The 19,291-nt window shown below is 39.9% G+C and overlaps 1 protein-coding gene and 1 long non-coding RNA gene across 19 annotated transcripts in view; both read right to left on the bottom strand.

Moving 5' to 3' along the window:
- Positions 1-7,583, bottom strand: part of LOC310677012 — a 224,281-nt gene extending 216,698 nt beyond the window's left edge. For 3 of the 13 annotated variants that reach the window (XR_014510834.1, XR_014510835.1, XR_014510836.1), the window contains exon 1: positions 5,316-5,528. This is a non-coding gene — a long non-coding RNA (uncharacterized lncRNA). Of the gene's footprint in view, positions 1-4,418; positions 4,724-5,315; positions 5,531-5,586; positions 5,602-6,667 lie in introns of those variants that run through there. The other 10 variants (XR_014510837.1, XR_014510838.1, XR_014510829.1 and 7 more) reach the window with 9 other exon arrangements.
- Positions 7,584-10,488: 2,905 nt separating this feature from the next.
- The window catches only part of USP25 (ubiquitin specific peptidase 25), a 54,354-nt gene continuing 45,551 nt past the window's right edge, over positions 10,489-19,291 (bottom strand). For 4 of the 6 annotated variants that reach the window (XM_083439228.1, XM_083439223.1, XM_083439224.1 and 1 more), the window contains exons 20-26: positions 18,404-18,499; positions 14,991-15,169; positions 13,524-13,602; positions 13,011-13,090; positions 12,587-12,710; positions 11,669-11,864; positions 10,489-11,108 (exon numbers count right to left, since the gene is read on the bottom strand). In XM_083439228.1, coding sequence (XP_083295354.1) covers positions 10,936-11,108; positions 11,669-11,864; positions 12,587-12,710; positions 13,011-13,090; positions 13,524-13,602; positions 14,991-15,169; positions 18,404-18,499 — 927 coding nt within the window. In that variant the 3' untranslated portion in view covers positions 10,489-10,935. The remainder of the gene's footprint in view (positions 11,109-11,668; positions 11,865-12,586; positions 12,711-13,010; positions 13,091-13,523; positions 13,603-14,990; positions 15,170-18,403; positions 18,500-19,291) is intronic. The other 2 variants (XM_083439226.1, XM_083439227.1) reach the window with 1 other exon arrangement.

The following is a 19,291-nucleotide window of genomic DNA, read 5'->3' as shown; positions in this document are numbered from 1 at the left end:
GGAGCATGACCTTGATAATTCTTCTGAATCTCTCAGTAGCCTTTGATACAACTGATCGTCTGATTTTTACAGGACGGTTGGTAGTGGAGGACATCACTTTGTGACTGGATTCAGGTGGTATGGATACTACTCAGCCACACAGGAATCAACTTGTAGAATATAACAAGAATTCAGTCTTTTCCCCGGAAAAAGACTGCATGACCATGTATTTATTATTTTCATTTATTCATTCCATCTTTCACCTATCGTAGAAATCAAGAAGGCATCAGGTGATTTCCCATCCAGCCATTGACAAGACCCAGCACTTCTTAGCTTCAGCAAACATACTGTGCCATGTAACCTCAGATGATGTCCTAGTACACAAAGATGATGTCATCTGTATGCTGGTGGCATTCAGCTTTGTTTTGCTTTGTAATGTGACTGTGGTATAGTGCCAATCCCTGAGTTTCAGTAGTCAGAGGAGCTCAGTCTACACTTGAGTAGGACCCTGGTAGAGACACATGCCCGACTGGCATATTCTCTCCCTCCTGGTCGATCCTTTGGGAGCTTCAAAAGCTTTCTTCAGCCTGAACATCACCACGACCGATGCCAACAGATATTGGCACACTTAGGGATCCGCAGAGTTTGTGCATCATGCGTAACAGACCTCAGCAACTCAGCATTTTGACTAATCTACTTTATTTACATATAAACACACACGGAGCACTGCAACATGGCTCCCTCTCTCTCTAGCATCAGACAGCAAAGAGAAAAGGGACAAAGGACAACAGTCCCACTTCACGGAACACAGTAACACAAACATCCTGTCTTCGTCACTTCCCACTCTGTGGAGTCAAAACATATACCATCATGTGAAAGACAATAATCCCATGACTGCAATCACGGAGCAGGAATTCTAACAAGTATCTACACACAGTTAGGGGCACAGTATGAAGAATACATCGAAGCTGAATCCTGACATGGCAAACTGTTGGCAAAAAATATATTACTTGGTGTGAAGGGATATCTGTTTGTTACAGGGTCATAATCCCTTTCATCAAAGGATGAAAAGAAACTTACTTAGCATAAAAGACCCTTTACATAGGGAAGAATGCAAATGCAGAATAATGAAATAAGTCCAATCAAGAGTAGTCCCATCCACCAACTGTGTGCAGCCCTCAGAAATGGGGCTTTCGTGGTTACAAAGGTCCCCCACTCTTTCCCTAGTGCAAGTGCACAGGTTGGTAGAAAACGGCTTGGTTCTATATCCATGTTTCAGGCGGCAATGAATGCAACATTTCTCAAAATAATAAAAATCACCAAATTATAAACTGACAAAGAAAAGACTGCATATGCAGCAAAATATTTCCATATCAAACTTGATAAAATCCCACACACTCTTAAAGGCAAATTTGTGGAGACTTTAAAATGTCAATATTTAACAAGACATATGAAACTTCACCTCCACTTTCATAAGTGCTCATTTCTAAAGAAAATCAATATTTAAATGTATTACAGAGCAATAAAACATTGGCAGTGAGACTGCAAACAGTTATTAAAATGGGCATATCCATTAAACTGTGGGTAGAGTCATGTAATAAAGATATTTTTGAATTAAAGTATGTTGCAGTAAATCATTTCCTTCTTTTAAGTTGTAGAAGCTAGATTAATGCTTATCTGTTTAATGCTTACCTAGCTCGTACAGTGCTTTGGAGTTTCAAAAGCTCCAAACATACCAGTGAAATTAGAAAATCTTTGAGCAATGGGTAAAATTTACCTAAGTTTTTTACACTCTAAGAATAAAGACTCTAGGAATTTGTTAACATGATTGCATACCACACACTGGACCAGAACCCCCAATGCAGTGACATGATTCTGTAATTTCCATGCTAAATGCCAATTTATATTAAAAGAAAACAGAACTGAAATAACTTCCTACATTTTTCTGGCAACAAAAATCTTCCTAATACATGGGAAATATGGGAAATATACTTTACAATGCTAATTGCAGGAATATACAACAGGAATTTTTTTAAAAAAGACTTAAAAAGAATTTTAAAGGAGTAAGGTAAAGGTAAAAGGAACACCTGACCATTAGATCCAGTTGTGGCCGACTCTGGAGTTGTGGCGCTCGTCTTGCTTTATTGGCTGAGGGAGCCGGCGTACAGCTTCCAGGTCATGTAGCCAGCATGACTAAGCCGCTTCTGGCAAACCACAGCAGCGCACGGAAATGCTGTTTACCTTCCTGCTGGAGTGGTACCTATTTATCTACTTGCACTTTGACGTGCTTTCGAACTGCTAGGTTGGCAGGAGCTGGGACCGAGCAACAGGAGCTCACCCCGTTGCGGGGATTCGAACCGCCAACCTTCTGATCGGCAAGCCCTAGGCTCTGTGGTTTAACCCACAGCACCACCTGCGTCCCTTTTAAAGGAGTAGTAAACTTAATTTGAGCACCACTTCAATAAGACTCCCTCCCTCCACCTCTTCTTGGAGGTGGGGGGAGCTATGAATCTCAACTTGCTATCTTTGTGGCCAGACAGCATCCAGCACCCTTGAGTAAGTGTTGTGGGCTCATGGGTACTGATACCTGTGTCAGATTGTGTCCACCTATCTGCCTGCCTCCTGACCTAGCCCCACCCAGTTTCTACCTTGAGCAGTGCAATGACCAATTGTGATGTTAAACACCACTGGATAGCTCAGCTGGTTAGAGCATGATGCTGATAATACCAAGGTAGCAGGTTCAATCCCCATATGAGGCAACTGCATATTCTGCATTGCAGGGTGCTGGACTAGATGGTCCTAAGGGTCCCTTCCAACTCTGAAATGATACCTGTTTTACAGCCAGCCATTGAAGATTACAGGACTGCTGCTATCCAGAACAGACAAATTGGGATTCAGACACTGGTGGACCTGACAGATAGCATTTGGGGGGAGGGGGTCATCAATTCTGGAGCTAGCCATGTCTTTGACACCTCTCATGCAATAGGCATGAGGCACTGCTCTGATGGTTTTGTGCTGTGAAGCGGTCTATAAGTTTAACAATTATGACAACTTATACTGCAGGAACTGGCATCCTGAGGTGGTTCTCATTCCAAGATACAGGAAAATAAAACTTTAGTGAGAAGTCTAAGTTTTGTTTTCTAAGTAAACTGAGTCAGTTTACACATTAAAATATTCTTAAATAAGTAAAATGATCAAGCAGGAAAGACCACATAAATTGACCCCTCCCACATGTTTAGGTTATTTAAATACCCCCCCCCCCCGCTGTATGGGGGTGACACAGAAGAGGGGCAACTCCTAACTTACTTAGAAATGTGTAAGGAGCCAATAACAAGTATGTGAACATTTAATAGCAACTTCATAATTAATAGCCTTAAATAACTTACATTCTGAAGCCTGGTTTTTTTGATGATTTAGCATTGTTGTACTAGATATCATAGTATATATTTTTTACAAACTGGCATAAGAAACTCTGTAGGTCAACCCATGCTTTGACTTCTAACTTCTGTAACTCTGCATCTGATCCTTTATATACTCTTGCCAACAGTATTCACAATTATAGCTTTTTTTTTACACAAATATGCACATCACGTAAATTTGGGGATTTACCCATATGCAGACTGGGCATTGGTTGCAGCCAATATAAATAATTATTAAAACAAACACACCCAGAACATTTTGAACAAATGGCATAATTGGTAGCTGAATAAAAACAGCTGAATTTTGGCACAATTTCTTTCATATAAAAAGACCCTCCAAAGCTAATTTAACTAATATTACTATTTTCAGCTATACATACAATATGTATTATAGGATTTTATCAACATACTGACTAAGCATTTAACCTATCTTATAATGAAAATTTAAATTTATGGTTGCAATTAGAACTTTAAGCATAGTAATGATAAAGAATAAAAGAACAAACAAACCTGATGTCTGAGAGAGCTCTTTGGGGAAAACCACATGCACACACATCGAAGGACATGGAACAATATTCTATTAAGCCTTAGCAGTCTGAGACAGCACCTCAAACTAATACACTGCAAACCACTGCCATGTGGTAATGCTTAAAACATATTGACAGTCTTCTAAAGCTTTTTGCTTTCTCCTGTATATATCACACCATTGATTTCCCCCGCTCTTTTACTGAACAGGCATCGCTTTATAAATGATGGGCATGAGATACTGTGGGAGTCAGAGTGAACATATTGCTGCTGAAGTTCAGATGTCAATGGCCCCTAGGAAAAGTGGGTCAGGTGTTGGTTGTGTATTGTTTTCTGCTGTTTTACAAGTTAAGCCCCTTTTCCTGTTTTTTTTTTGGGGGGGGGGGATAGAATTAAGTTTATGATGGTGGGTAGATGGATCTCACAGGTGCAGCACTTTGCGAACTGCTCATTTTACCCTGTAAGCAAAGTCAAAAGAAGGAAATGCCTTCCTACTTGTGCTTCATAAGTTACAGGGGGGCAGCGAACACAATTAAGCTTATTGGATGGTCATACAGCTTACTGGACAGTCACTCCTGTGTAGCCTGGCCCACAGATAGGGTAGCTGTGGATGAGGATGAAATGGTCCCTTTGGCATCTTGCACAGCCTCTCTTCATTGTAACATACCAAGTGCTCCCAATGCATCCAGCCTAGTTAAGCAGTAAAATGTGGTCTAGTGGAACATTGATCTAGATTTCACAAGAACAGAAATATATCCCCTTTATATGTACCGTGGAGAGTAGGCTGGTGACTAGGAGCGGCTGCCGGGACTATACAACACCGATCCTAAAGGATTTTTACTGGCTCCCAGTACGTTTCCAAGCACAATTCAATGTGTTGGTGCTGACCTTTAAAGCCCTAAACGGCCACGGTCCAGCATACCTGAAGGAGCGTCTCCACCCCCATCGTACTGCACGGACGCAAAGACATCTGAAGGCAGCCCTGTATCGGGAAGTTTTAAATGTTTGATATTTTACTTTTTTATATATGTTGTAAGCTGAGTGTCTGGGGAAACCCAGCCAGATGGGTGGGGTATTATTATTATTAACAACAACTGTGGAGAAATCCTAATTTTTGAAGTTGTCTTAGCTTTTTCCACTTTACTTTCTCTGCCTCTTCTTTTGGTGCATTTTTCCATTGTTTCATACAAGTCTGTTTCATGAGCTCATTTTCCATTCTAAATTTCCATTCTAAATTTTGCACAGCAAGCTCTAGGGCTTTCACAGCTTTTATATATGCTGCCATTATTTTTCTCTTTCTTGTCAGACTAGGCCTGTAACCCTATTGTTGTGGAGGGTGGGGGTAATATTAATAAAATCAATCCTCCTGACTGGGACTATCCCCTCACTCACCCAGTTTAAGATATTCCAACGTTCTTCAGCAGAGTTTCTTTTCTTTCAGCAAAGTAAGCGTCTCCTGTTATGTCAAAGAAAATTGTAACACAATAATATAGTGTCTGAGAGAAACAACAACAACATGAGACAAGAATGACAGTTGGTCTCTCTAATTGAACTTAACTGAACACCTGAAGTGAGGGGCCAATTCCAGAGCACAACATAAAATCCCCGCCCACCAGATGACAGACATTCTACTAATCAAATTAGGCCCCAGTGTTTTCCTTACAGATAGATCCTAATTTTTGAAGTTATCTTAGTGGCCACTGGATGTCACTCTTGTTCCACAGTCCTTTTTTTTTTTTTTTTTTTTTTTTTTTGAAGCTTTCTTCCCCACCACAGTGAGGTAAATAGACAGTCACTCCCCAGTCTTAGCAGTTCCAAATTCAGAAGCTCACATACTTGGTAGATAGCAACCATTAAGATAAATGAGATGAGATCCAAATGAATGTATGAGGATAGTCTATCCACATGGTTTGATTAAAATTCATTCAAATGTGCATCTCCACCCATGACATCACATGGGTTAACTTATTTATGAACTCATAGAATCATAGAATTGTAGAGTTCGAATGGACCCCAAGGGTCATCTAGTCCAACTCCTGCAATGTACGAATCTCAACTAAAGCATCCAGTGGTGGTGGATTGTCCTCAACACAGCACAACCCCCAGAGTCACAGACTGACTCTCCTTCTTGTAAAGCAGGATCTGAACAGATCTCAAAAATTGTCTAACTTGGGGAAGGGCAAGCAAGAATTTTTCACTCCTTATTATATTTTACAATTGGTGGTTTTATTTATTTTAAAACCGTCTGTTCTAAAACACTTGGAACGGTTTAAAAACCAGTTATAAAAGAGAAACCATCTTGGCTGTGAGTTCTGGAAGATCTTCTCCCTGCCTTGCAGGCCTTTGTCCACCTGGCCTAGGCCCTGACTATAAAAAGTTGAGGCTGCTAAACAGACACTTGGCCTGGGGTATTGCTGGGGGGTGTTGTTGTTGGGGGCTGAGTGGCTTGCTGTTTTTGGTATTTTTGTATGCTTATTTTGTATGTTTATTATCATTTATGTGGAAATTGTTCGGTTTGGTTGTGTGCTTTATTTTTTATTTTAATTTTATACAAATAAAATGATGCATGTGTGTATAAAGGCTTCAGCCTATAACTTTGAAGTGATAATCCAGCCTAGGCTTAATTTCCAAATGCCTTGAAGAAAAAATAGATTTTACTTTTGTTTTCCTTTGATGGCAAGGAAAACAATAAAAGTTGAACATCATCCAGGACAGTCATCAAACTTTTCAAATGTAGGACACACCTTTAGCTGCATCCTGCAACTTGGGATCCACTTTTCCTTTTTTATAACTGTATGTCTATCCTTCTTTCATTTCACCTCTTTCCCCCTTATCTTCCACTTCCTTCTCTCGAAATGCTTAAAAGGTGGAGATATTGCTGGTGCAACCCAACTTCAACTGGGTTCCAGCTCACTTGTTGGGAGACCAGCCCAAGACACTGATCAGCCCAGAATTTAGAGACTAATTGTAAATGCTCTGCTTCTCGCTACATGTTTTAGCCTCCCATTTAAAAGGGATATAGAGCAGTCTCTTACCATGTCATTTTTAGCTGGTGAGGCTCATCATAATTTGATTATCTAGACTTCTTAAGTGCATTTGCTAATTTCGCGAAGTAAATTGTTTCTTAAGATATGACTTCTGAAAATGTCTCCTCAGTTTTTGAAGCATGGGCTCTCTTTAGATTGGAGAGTAACATCTCTCAAATCAATACTGCACACAAAGGGCTAATTCAATTTTATTATCAAATCTCTAATGCTGTGGTCTCTGGGGGGCATCACAATATAGGAAGAAATTAGCTGTGCTTAATTCAAAGAAAAGAGTAAGATAAAACAATATATATACCGTATATAATTATTTGTGTTGCCTGTATGCATGTTTAGGGTAAACGTTTCCGGAAAATGTTTTGTTGCCACCTGAGAATTAGAATCAGCTGATAGCAATAAAGTGGTGCTGCAGTCTTGTCTTCCTTTCTCCAACTGTTACCACATAATGTCTCACCATCAAATGCCAGATGAAACCTCAGAGAAATGTTGAGGTTTTAGTTTAGGTGTGGGTTTCTTTCAGCTTCAGTTTCTCGGCAGCAATGGGCTTGCATTGTGGGAGAGTGGGGAATAACCTTGCTGAGAGAAGATGGCTCCCTCAATCTCCATTTTGTTCTTATATCTTGAGAACTAGCCCTTTTGCCCTTCAACCTTGTACCTCATAAGGAAAAAAATGGGAGAGGCTATTGCCATTTATCTTCATGTAACACAGCAATGAAATTTTAGAGGGTCTCTAGATGCTACCAAAGAAGAGAGACACCAGCTTTTTAGGAAGATAGCTAGTTGTTGGAACTATTCTGGCTGTTGAACTATTGAGGCCCAAATGTATTCTTACACTTAATCCCAGAATTCTGTGACCTTTCCCCATACTTCACTAGTACGCAGAGGGTCCCCCCTGAAATATTAACTCTGATCAGCAATATTGCTTGCTTATTCTTCTCAAAAAACAATAGTCCTCATTAATGCTATTCAGTGCTATTTTTCTAGAAAAAGAGGTGCCGGAAATCACTTGTTCTCTTATAACAGCAATGGCGCCCACCTGAGAAGTGCTAGAACTGAGTTCCAGAAAGTTCCAACTGGGGGGAAAAAGGCCTGGTCTCATCTCATGCACATAGATGGAACTGGGACCTTCTTGCTTCAGGAGGAGCAAGGCCTAGATGAACTATCCTTCCCCTGTGTGTGTGCCTGCTCTGCCTCTGGAGCGTGTTGCTCCATCTTGCAAGTGAAATAGGCTGTTGAAATTGAATTCAAACAGTGTGACAACAGATCAGAAACAAGCCGTGCTAGAAGCCTGTTAACCATATAGGCTGCTAAGGAGTAATTCTTCCAGGAAATCTTTCCAGGATTTTATAAGTAAGACTCCCAAACTGGAATCACTGGAGAATGTTGCATTTCAGCTTTCTGAAGATTGTTTGTTAAAGCTCAATGTGTTTTACAAGCTAAACCTATGCAGTCCTGAGTACACAACACTGCAGTGGGTTAAACCACAGAGCCTAGGGCTTGCCGATCAGAAGGTCGGCCCTTTGAATTCCCGCAACGGGGTGAGCTCCTGTTGCTCGGTCCCAGCTCCTGTCAACCTAGCAGTTCAAAAGCACGTCAAAATGCAAGTAGATAAATAGGTACCGCTCTGGCGGGAAGGTAAATGGCGTTTCCATGCGCTGCTCTGGTTTTCCAGGAGTGGCTTAGTCATGCTGGCCACATGACCCAGCTGTACGCCGGCTTCCTCGGCCAATAAAGCGGGATGAGCGCCACAACCCCAGTCGGCCACAACTGGACCTAATGGTCAGGGGTCCCTTTACCTTTACCCCTATAACTGCAGTCATGCCACATGGTTGATCAAGGATGTGAACCCTGCCCACTCCTGCCAAATTCCACCATGCTATCTGTATAACCACCCTTTGCCAGCTCGCTAGTCTACGACTGCCAGCAGATCGTATTAAAAAGGAGTACTATGAACGGTTCCTCTTGCTGCCTTGGAGGGGAAAGAGTTCCACTGGGCATCTCTTTGCTCCTCCAAGTCCAATGGCCAGTCAGTCATACTGGTGGTGCCAGAACCGAGTTCTCGCCAGCCTTCTGCCATCACTCACAAAAGGCAAGGGAAAAGAGGCGAAGAGGGAGAAATGGCAACATTTTAACATGAGGCATACGCAGAATAAATTCCTGTGGCAAAGCACTGCTAACTTTCTTACTTACCCAACATAAATACTTCTTAAAGGGACCAGCTGCAGGAGCATCAGAAATCTAGGCTGTCAGGACATTGGCTGTGGGGCCTTCTTCCTTGCTGGGAGCACACATTTGTAGAGGGGAGAGTCTAAGTCCTATACAAAGAATGTGGTCCCATCATCTCAGAGAAAGTGCAAAAAGAGCAGATACAAGCAGGTACTCTCTGGCTAGTAAGGGAGATGGTTTTGTGCTCTTATTATTATTAGTGTCAAGCATTTTTCTAAATACATATTTAGCATTTGCTGGGGAAGCCACGTGATTTCATTGTGTAATTTCTGACCGAGTGTAGCAAACTGTAGGCCATCAAGCACAATTCCTAAAACAAAGTAAGGTTTGAAGATCTAGTACTGTGTGTAATACTATTTCCACATGATTACCTGCCCACGTTAGGACATCACAAGTTTATTGTCTAATACGATTAGCAGGTTTTGGTCAATTTGATATTGCTGGGATTGAAAACAGTCAATGGAAATTAGTTTCTTACTAATCTTGCTGTTTTTAAGTGGCACTGAAATTGTCCTCATCAATTCGTCATTTAGCTGCAGCCTCATTTACGCAGTGAGATGCTTCCTAGTGTTTAAGTAGAATTGCCACTCTGAAACCAGTGGCTTATCTAGCACAGTACCTTGTGTCTAGGCAGCACACAATCCAGCACCATTACAAAATGGAATCATTGGAAATGTCACCTTAAATGTCTGACTTGTATCAGACACTGCTTTCCATAATAAAATACATAAAAATAAGCAATTGTCCCCCATTGTCCCAAGAGAAAGAAACCTGTTATTATATTCCTCCAGCCACATTCACTAGCGTTCACTTCTCCCTAGGACCTGCCTGTGTTTTGCCCTAAAGTGCCAACTGAGGGCCAGGATGCAAAAGATATCTGTCAAAAACTGAGCAAAGAAGCATAGACTTCAGAAATATCTATAGATCAGAGCACTCTTCCCGGTCAATTAGCATTATCCTAGTCTACTAGTCTGCATAGTTGCTGTATTGTCTATATGGGTCATATATGTAGTCTCAAAATAAACATCAGGTGCTTCATTCTACAGCAATAATTGCCAAATGGCATGTATGATGTCAGAATATTGCAGGAGCCGATAAACACTACAAGTAAGAAATGAAGAAGCACAAGAGCCCAGGGAAGCTTTTAGCATGCTGACATACTCCAAGTCCCCAAACTATACATGAAAACATGCCAATACTTACTCTGCTCCCTCCATAGTAGTTCACAAAGCCTTACTGTTCATGTAAAATAGACCTCTATGATTCACAAACATACAGTTCATTTGCAACCAAAGTAGCCATAAATAAAACTTTTTTATTCTTTGATGTAATTTACAAGCTACCAGGTACCATGTATTTTACAATGGTCACTTTAAAATTGATGCAGTCACAGAATGGCCCAGACTGAACAGAAAGCTGTTGTTGATGAAGTGAAGGATCGTAAGACATAAGCAAAGTAATACTGTAACAGGTAGGTGGCAAAAAGCAGATTTGCCGTAATAAATCAGACTTGTAATGTTGCATGAGTTCTGGCTGATAACAAAAACTGAGTGTCATGCGATTCTCAGCTTTATTGCCTGCAGTCTGGCTAATGTCTGTACAGTCCTCTTTCTTTCCTTGCGATTTATTAAAATGGAAAAGTTAAAAACTATAGCAGCAACAAGCAAACCCTGTGACAGGAAGGCAAGGGTTAAATAACTAAAAACAGTTTATACAGTGTGCTTAAGGAAGGTCTTCAGAGTTTATCTTCCGTCAGCTGGAGTTCGACTGAGTGATGACATGATTCGGGCAAATCGTTCGCACAGTTCATGGGTGGAATATGAAGGTAACTTTGGTGGGTCGTTGAAACCTTTAATTTCTGTAGAACAATCTAGCAATTTTGGCAGGAAGTCTGTCAGCTTTTCTTGCAAGTTGGCTGTAAAGAAGATGCATATATTTTTATTTATCTGTTTGTAACTGGCCAATAACTTAAACTGTGAGTTATCTTTGCATGCAAATTTTTATTATTTAAAGGTTTCCTTTCCTTCTCATGGTCCCACTTGAGAAAAGGAAGCCTGCACTCTCTTAGCCATTAGCTGTTCTCTTAACCACATTTACTCTTAAACAGCAGCAACAAAAACAGCTCACTCGAACTTTAGGATTAAAATCTATGAAGAATGTGCATTGCTTTTATAGTAAATAAGGCGCTATCTTGCAGATTTCTGAACTATGCATCTCAAAATGTGCTTAAAGATTAATAAACTGATCACAATCTAACAGCTGAACTTCTCTCTCCTTTCATCCAACTTTTTAATTTTGTTTACTCTTCCAATATCATTCTTCCAACTTTAGCAATACAGGCATACCATACCAATCTAAAGTTGAGATGCACCTTACTTAGATTATAACTGATATGCGGAAACAAACTTACTCAGAGTTCCTAGGAACACATCTTATTACTGTATATGTATAAAAGTACAATTGTAAATAACATACGCTCCATTTCTTGTCCAAGGTATGAACACCATCGATTTCTCATATCTTCTACAGCAACAATATCCTTTTCCTCTGTTTCATCCACCAGTAACAATGGCAAACATGGAACAATAAGATCATTCATAATTTCCAGTCCTTTATTCACTTCTCGATCATCTCCAGATTCAAACTGTGCTGCAGCACACTCATTTAATTTCTATGTATAACATAAAGAGAAAAACCAAACTGTTAGTGTTCATATTGTGTAATATTGTGTAACAGGTTCAAGTTACTAGTCCAAGCATTTGAGAACCAGGGGCAACCTATATAATCAAATACTTTTGCATGGTGCAGTCTCTAAAATGTCATGTAACTGCTGATTTATGCAGTGGTATTTTTCTGTTAGTCTACTTACGCCAAGTGAGGTTACCTATGTGTTAGAAAATGTGAAACAATGTTTTTATATAAGCTAACAATAATGTTTGTGCAGTTTCATTCCATCAAATATATTCATGGGAACCATATGCAATTCCTATCACATATCATTTACTGGAACAGTTCCTAGAACCGAGTTCTTTTAAATCCTTGGTACTTCAATTTGCATTCTGGCAGTCTTTTTCCAGAATCACAAAATAACCCATTTACATCCGTTCCATGATACAACTGGTTTTGCTAAGCCATATGGCACCAAGGTTGCTCACCACTGCAAATGTCACCCACTTGTCCTATGAAACAAGCTGCACAGGACACACATTAATGTATGCTAAAGTATGATGCATAAAGTATGATGCATAAGAATAACTAAAAGCAGGGAACAGTCCTTAGCCACAGACCTGAAACTAAATATAATTATGATACTGATTAGGACTACATGTTTAAAAAAGAAATCTGCAGTTTTTCCTCAAAAAATAAAACATTGTACAATTGGATTCCACTTACTAGTAAACATTCTCTTCTATAATGGGATATCAGTTCTTCATCATGACCTCTGTTTGAGCCTTTTGCTAAAAGTTCTTTGTTCTTATGGTAAGCACAGAGAAGGTACAGCAAGGCATTCTTAAAACTACAATAAAAATGAATTATTATTTTTTTTATAAAAAAAAAGTAATAGAAAGGCATTTTAATGAGATTCTTGACCACAATAGCTTAAGGACCTTAAGGGTTACAGATAGATACTTTAATGTCAGTAACAATATTTTTTGCGAGGGGGGCAGATTGTACAGATTGCACAACCCACAAAAGAATTTCCATGCCCAGTCATCCTTACACATTTGTATCATTTATAGCATATGGGGCCTATATAACCATTCAATTGCAAATGCACTGCAATACTTTGTAGATTTTAAGAGGTAGATTCCCTTACTTCTTGTTCTGGAAACATTCCAATCCTACCATGAGGTACACAGTTGTATCTCTGAAGTTTCTGTACTCTTGGTGCCACCACTGCATGTAAAAATAAATAAATGTGTACGTAAGTTTTTTTATGATGGAATACTAAACATCCAATTTCAGTCCTGTCAAACTATGAGTTCAAAATGCTTTTTTGCCTCCTTTAGATGGCCATGCCAATGAAAAAATCTTGAGTAACTCTGGATAGGGAGATTCAACATGTCATTAAGAACAATGCACTCTGTCCGCTGACTAATTTTCTGACTCCCCACCCCCCACCATTTCTGCACAGTCACTGCCTATTACATGCAAACTGCTTGCAAGTCCATTTAAAATCCAAACGTGAAGGCCACACTTCCCTGAAAATTCTCAGCTTTTGAGCTCAATACTTATCACCTTTTTCAGGACTTACATTAACACACACACACACACACAAATTCATTTTGCCTTAGGATGAGTAAGAGGAAATGTTTCTGACAATACTGACCTCATAATCTTCCATTTTTACTTCATCTGGCTTTATCATTTCAATTTTGGCTCGGGCCACTTTCATTATGTTACGGCACCTTTAAAAAGGAAAAGGTTGTTACTGACTTTCTAAATCCTTCTTTGCAGCCATTTCAGAGCAGGAATGTGACCTTTTGTTCTAGACCAGGGGTCTGCAACCTTTAAGACAAAAAGAGCCACTTGGACCGAAGAAAAAAAAATGGGAGCCGCAAAACCATTGCGACATTTAAAACAGTGGGGAGTGTCGGGGCACACAATGCGCTTCCTCCCCTCGCTAGTATCCGCCCCGGAGCCGCGGCAAAGGTGTAAAAGAGCCACATGCGGCTCCGGAGCCGCGGGTTGCTGACCCCTGTTCTAGACAAAAAGAGGAAGCTGCCGCTCTCCACACACCTATTTCACGAGGGCCTGCCCTCTCAGGGTTAGGGTACATGTGAGTATGTGTTGCAAAACATCCCCTTGTATCAGTTGCAAAGTGAATTGGGACTGTTCCTGTGTTCGTGCAGATTGGGCAGGAAGATGGAAGGTTTGGTAAGACTGCCATTTTTAAAAAAATTAAAAAGGCATAGCGCTCCTCTTCCTTCTTGGAAGATAGTATCTTAACCTGGATTTTGCATGTCTTCTCAGGTTTGAGACCTACTGAATGACTAGATATTATTTCTGTGACTTCAATTAGGACTGGCTGATTTATTTTAGATGGCTTGGCTTTATGGACTACAGTGGTACCTCGGGTTAAGTACTTAATTCGTTCTGGAGGTCTGTTCTTAACCTGAAACTGTGCTTAACCTGAAGCACCACTTTAGCTAATGGGGCCTCCTGCTGCAGCTGCGCCGCCAGAGCACGATTTCTGTTCTCATCCTGAAGCAAAGTTCTTAACCCAAGGTACTATTTCTGGGTTAGTGGAGTCTGTAACCTGAAGCAAATGTAACCCAAGGTACCACTGTAGTCTAATGAATTGCCTGAAAGTACTGCTACAAAAATGGCAGGGTCACAGGGGGACTCATCTTTGGTTTCATTCTTTTTGGCCCTTTTTTAATTCTTCAGTTTGTCTGAATCTCTCATTTTAGGAGCCTTCATGTTGCAGTGTTACTTGCTGTACTAGACAAAGCCAGCCTTAGAATGCATTTAAATTATCACATATACAGCATGTACTTTTCTCTGGTTTCTTCTGTTGATTACGGTGCAGACGTGTTTTGCTCAAGTGTATGCCAGCAACTATCTTTAAGTGTCACAAGGTGGAGCTATAACACTTTTGCTACATATCTAGTGTTTTCTCATAGAACCGGGAGGTTTCTTTTTGAAAAATTCTCATTCTGCTTAACTGCATTTGCAGAAGGAAAGCTAAATAATTTATACCTTATTTCCTTTTAAAAACAAAAAACAAACTAACTAACATTCTACAGAAGCTTTGCTTGAAGTATGTTGGACCAGACACACATGCATACATTACCTTTCATCAAAACTCAAATTGTGATCTGCAAACTGTTCCAGCAACGTTCTCTCAATTATTTTGTTTGGAGCCTGGTTTTGGATGAAGTATACAATTGCATGATGCAAACGGTAATCACACTCAGGCGACGTCTCTTGTTGGGCAAGTTTGAGTAATCGTGCATATTCCAATTTTATTGCCTAAACATTTAAAAAAAAAAATGACAGCCATTTTTAACAGGACAGGATTTTTTAAATGAAAAATGTAAACTACGTTAAAAGCTCTATACAATTTAAATATCAGCATCACTAATAAGAAACAGGAATATTTAATTCCAAAGCCATGATTCTCTTTTCCAATGACACTTTAAACTATCCTGGATGAAGACAGAAATAAAACCTTAAAACATCATTTCAGCAATATGGCAAAAGTGCTGCAGTAGTAAGTATAAAGCAAACATTTAGCTTCTAAAGGAAAACAGAAAATATTTTAAGCAGCAAGCCATCAAATGAAAGGGCTCTATCAAACTTAATGCTACTTGGAGTAGACCCATTCAAAATTAATAGGCCTGGCTTAGGATACATGCTATTTCCCCACCCTCCTTGTATTAACCATCAACAACAAAACTCACTCTCTAGTTATACATTAGCACAAGGCTCCATTTTAATGGTATTTAACAAATCCCAACTCTCAGTGTGAGAATGGGCAATGACAGCATTAACTCTGGACAGAAAGTATTCAAGAGCACTTTGATAATAATGTCATAAAGGTAAAGGGTAAAGGGACCCCTGACCATTAGGTCCAGTCGTGACTGACTCTGGGGTTGCGGTGCTCATCTCGCTTTACTGGCCGAGGGAGTCGGCTTTTGTCCACAGACAGCTTCCAGGTCATGTGGCCAGCATGACTAAGCCACTTCTGGTGAACCAGAGCAGCGCATGGAAACGCCATTTACCTTCCTGCCGGTGCGGTACCTATTTATCTATTTGCACTTTGATGTGCTTTCGAACTGCTAGATTGGCAGGAGCAGGGACCGAACAATGGGAGCTCACCCAGTCCCAGGGATTCGAACCGCCGACCTTCTGATTGGCAAGTCCTATGCTCTATGATTTAACTCACAGTGCCACCTGCGTCCCATATATTTGCAATATTTTAAAATATATTAAATCCTTCAAAATAATTCTTTTGAAGAAGACTACTGCTTATAAACAGGACATATCACAATTTCTGTATTTTCTTAGACATGTGATCCATAGAACTCAGAATGCTACTGCAATAACAGAGTATGCAGTTTATCTGACTGACGCTGTTTACTCACCACACTGCTCCATCTAAAAATATCTCTTTCACAAGCTACCACATGGGAGAACCAAACAGATACGACCGCAAGTGAAAGTCCTTATTAATGAAATAAAGTAACTTCTGAAATCCACATGCAATTTATTTCTTGTACTAAAAGCACAGTGTCAAAACAATTATTAGTTCTCGCCTTTAAAAGATTTCAAAAGTGAGTGGAACATTATACGTAGCTTTGAGATACCTATATATAACATGATTTTTGAAAGTATAAACACAAAATATGTACACACATCTATTAGGCCTGCAGATAATCAGAGACTTGGAATCCAAGCAAGGTTGGCAACATCTTATTGAAAACACAGCAGGGAAAAGGCAATATGGAAAAATACTATCCTCCTCTAAGCTGTATTTCCATCTTACAGCTATATTTCAACAGCAAGTATGCAATGTTTAGTGCATCTCCTTTAATATGCTTTAGGTCAAATGTGAGCCAGAATTTAGTAAAAATATAGGATACATACAAAAGAGAAAGCGATTTAAATTGAGGCTGTTCACTGACTTCTTAGCCTTCTCCAATGCATTGCCCCCAGATAGTTTTGTACTACAACTACCACAGCTGATCAGACTTGTAGCCCAAAACATATGGTGAGCACAAGGTTTTGTAGCTTTGTAGCTTCTATGGTAAAGGTGAAGGTAAAATGACCCCTGACAATTAAGTCCAGTCATGGATGACTCTGGGGTTGCGGCGCTCATCTCACTTTACTGGCCAAGGGAGCTGGCGTTTGCTGCAGAGAGCTTCCGGGTTATGTGGCCAGCATGACAAAGCCGCTTCTGGCGAACCAGAGCAGTGCACGGAAACACCATTTACCTTCCCGCCGGAGCAGTACCTATTTATCTACTTGCAGTTTGATGTGCTTTCAAACTGCTAGGTTGGCAGGAGCAGGGACCGAGCAACGGGAGCTCACTGCATCGCGGAGATTCAAACCGCCAACCTTCTGATCGGCAAGCCCTAGGCTCTGTGGCTGAAACCACAGCGCCACCAACGTCCCTAGCTTCTATGGTAGAGCATCTCTAAAACAAAGTGCATGGATTGGATTCTAGGGTGTTAAATTTTGCAAGGTTGTGGAAGAAAAGTTTCTCCTCTCTTCTAGCAGCTCTCCATGTCTGATTTCACACTGTTCCAGAATCCAACTCAAACCTTCCAAAGAAGCTTTTTGAGTTCACAGGCATGAGTCAGGAAGCTTTCCATTTATGAACAACTTCCTTAAGTTAACTTATCTTGGAATGTACTTAAGATCATTCCTGGGATCTTGGTTCCTTAAAAAAACCAAATGCAATTTAAATTCTGACAAGTCATAGGACAAAAATACTGATTTTGCAATGATATGGCCAACCTCTATTAGTTAGTTGTCCTTCCCCTTTAATTATTGCATGTCTTAAGTAACAAAAGACAGACGATTACTTTCCCCTGATATCAGGAAAGGTGGCAATCTACCAATACATGACAAGAAAATCATGACCTGCCTCCAAGCAATAAAGTCTAGATCCTTGACCCATTTGTCAGTAAAGCATGGTGTTGTCTAGAAAGAAAATATGAGGGTCAGGAACAATATTTATATCAGTATGTCTTCTTCAAAAGGGAGGAGGAAGCAGTTAGGTAAGGGAGCATGAAATATGGCCATGCCCTGTTAGGAACAGTATAACTTAGTTGCCGTAATTGTTTCACATGGTTAAGGTAGCACTGATGTGCTAACTATGCATTATTCCTTGCAAAGAGGTTACTAGACTAGTATGGCAACCACCAAGCCTACTTTTACTTTTAAAATACCAACTGAAATAAACAGCACTTAAGTAATAAATCTTAATATGTGCACAAAACTGGAGCAAAGTCTACTGAAGGTATGCCTTAAGGAGGTGTTGCCAACTGTAGCACTGGTATGAGCTTTATTGATTAAATTTATTATTAAAAATTCCTTCAAAAATATTGGATGGTGCTGTGTTAATTCTTAGCTTTTTCTTTCGAGAGAACACAATTAAATGTAGAAATAAAGGAAAACTCCAGGAAAAGGACAACTTTTAATTAGAATTCAAGTACAAAGACAGTAAGAAAAAAGGAAAGTTGAAAGTGTTAGGTGTACCTTAAAGAACCCTGCTTCTGGCCCACACCTGTCATAAACATTCGTGGCTTTACCTATAGCCATGATAATACCTTGCATGTTCGGGGTCAGCATGACCTGTTATAGGAGATTTAACATTTATATTTTGAATGAAGAAAAGTGTCAAGAACGCAACTCAGTATGTGCCTTTACATACTCATGCAACTGCATGCACCCATTGCAATGGCAAGCATTTCAGCGTTGTATCTGTGGCATTCACAACATTCTTGTCCATTTCCAAGGTAGTAAATATATAACTAGTAACGCTAGATCAATAAGAAATACTTAAGGCATTTAAGAGGAAAAAAGAGTTCAAAGCTTCATGTACATGCAGACTTAGTCTCTTGAAGATGAGTTTTAGCAGACTGAGTTAATGTAAGAGATTATAGCTTCTCCAGTAAGGTACAAAGCAGTCTATTTTCAGTTAAATATAATGACATAATTCTTATTATGGTACTGGAAGGGACACAAAGTTAAGGGAGCTTTCCTAAGGTGGGAATGCAACAAAGTCTCTGTATTTTGGCATTCCATCTTTGCAAAGATCTATGAAATTAGCGTCCAATGCCTAAAAAAGACAAGTGAGCCAGCCCTGAATTTGAACTTATTTCATGAAAATCATGAATTCGGTATTTACTGGTAGTGGCCAGGTTGGGAATGGCAAGATTTTGGAAGTGGCAATTCTGACAGCATGATACCAAAAGGTGTGGCAGATTGCTTTAAATGAAAAACTTACAGATAAGCTAAAATGGCAAGGGGTAAAAAAGAAAAGAAAAATGCCACAGACGAATTTATGGCGGAATTGTACTGTTTTACCATGCATATGAACAGCAGACTTCCTACAGCACATAAAATCTTTTGGATGGTTTGATT

The sequence above is a fragment of the Podarcis tiliguerta genome (genome assembly GCF_965153285.1).
Source record: "Podarcis tiliguerta genome assembly, chromosome: 4".
NCBI classification, from domain to species: Eukaryota; Metazoa; Chordata; class Lepidosauria; order Squamata; family Lacertidae; genus Podarcis; species Podarcis tiliguerta.
Note: the sequence above shows the minus strand (reverse complement) of the source record. Positions and strands in the feature narration are given on the sequence as shown.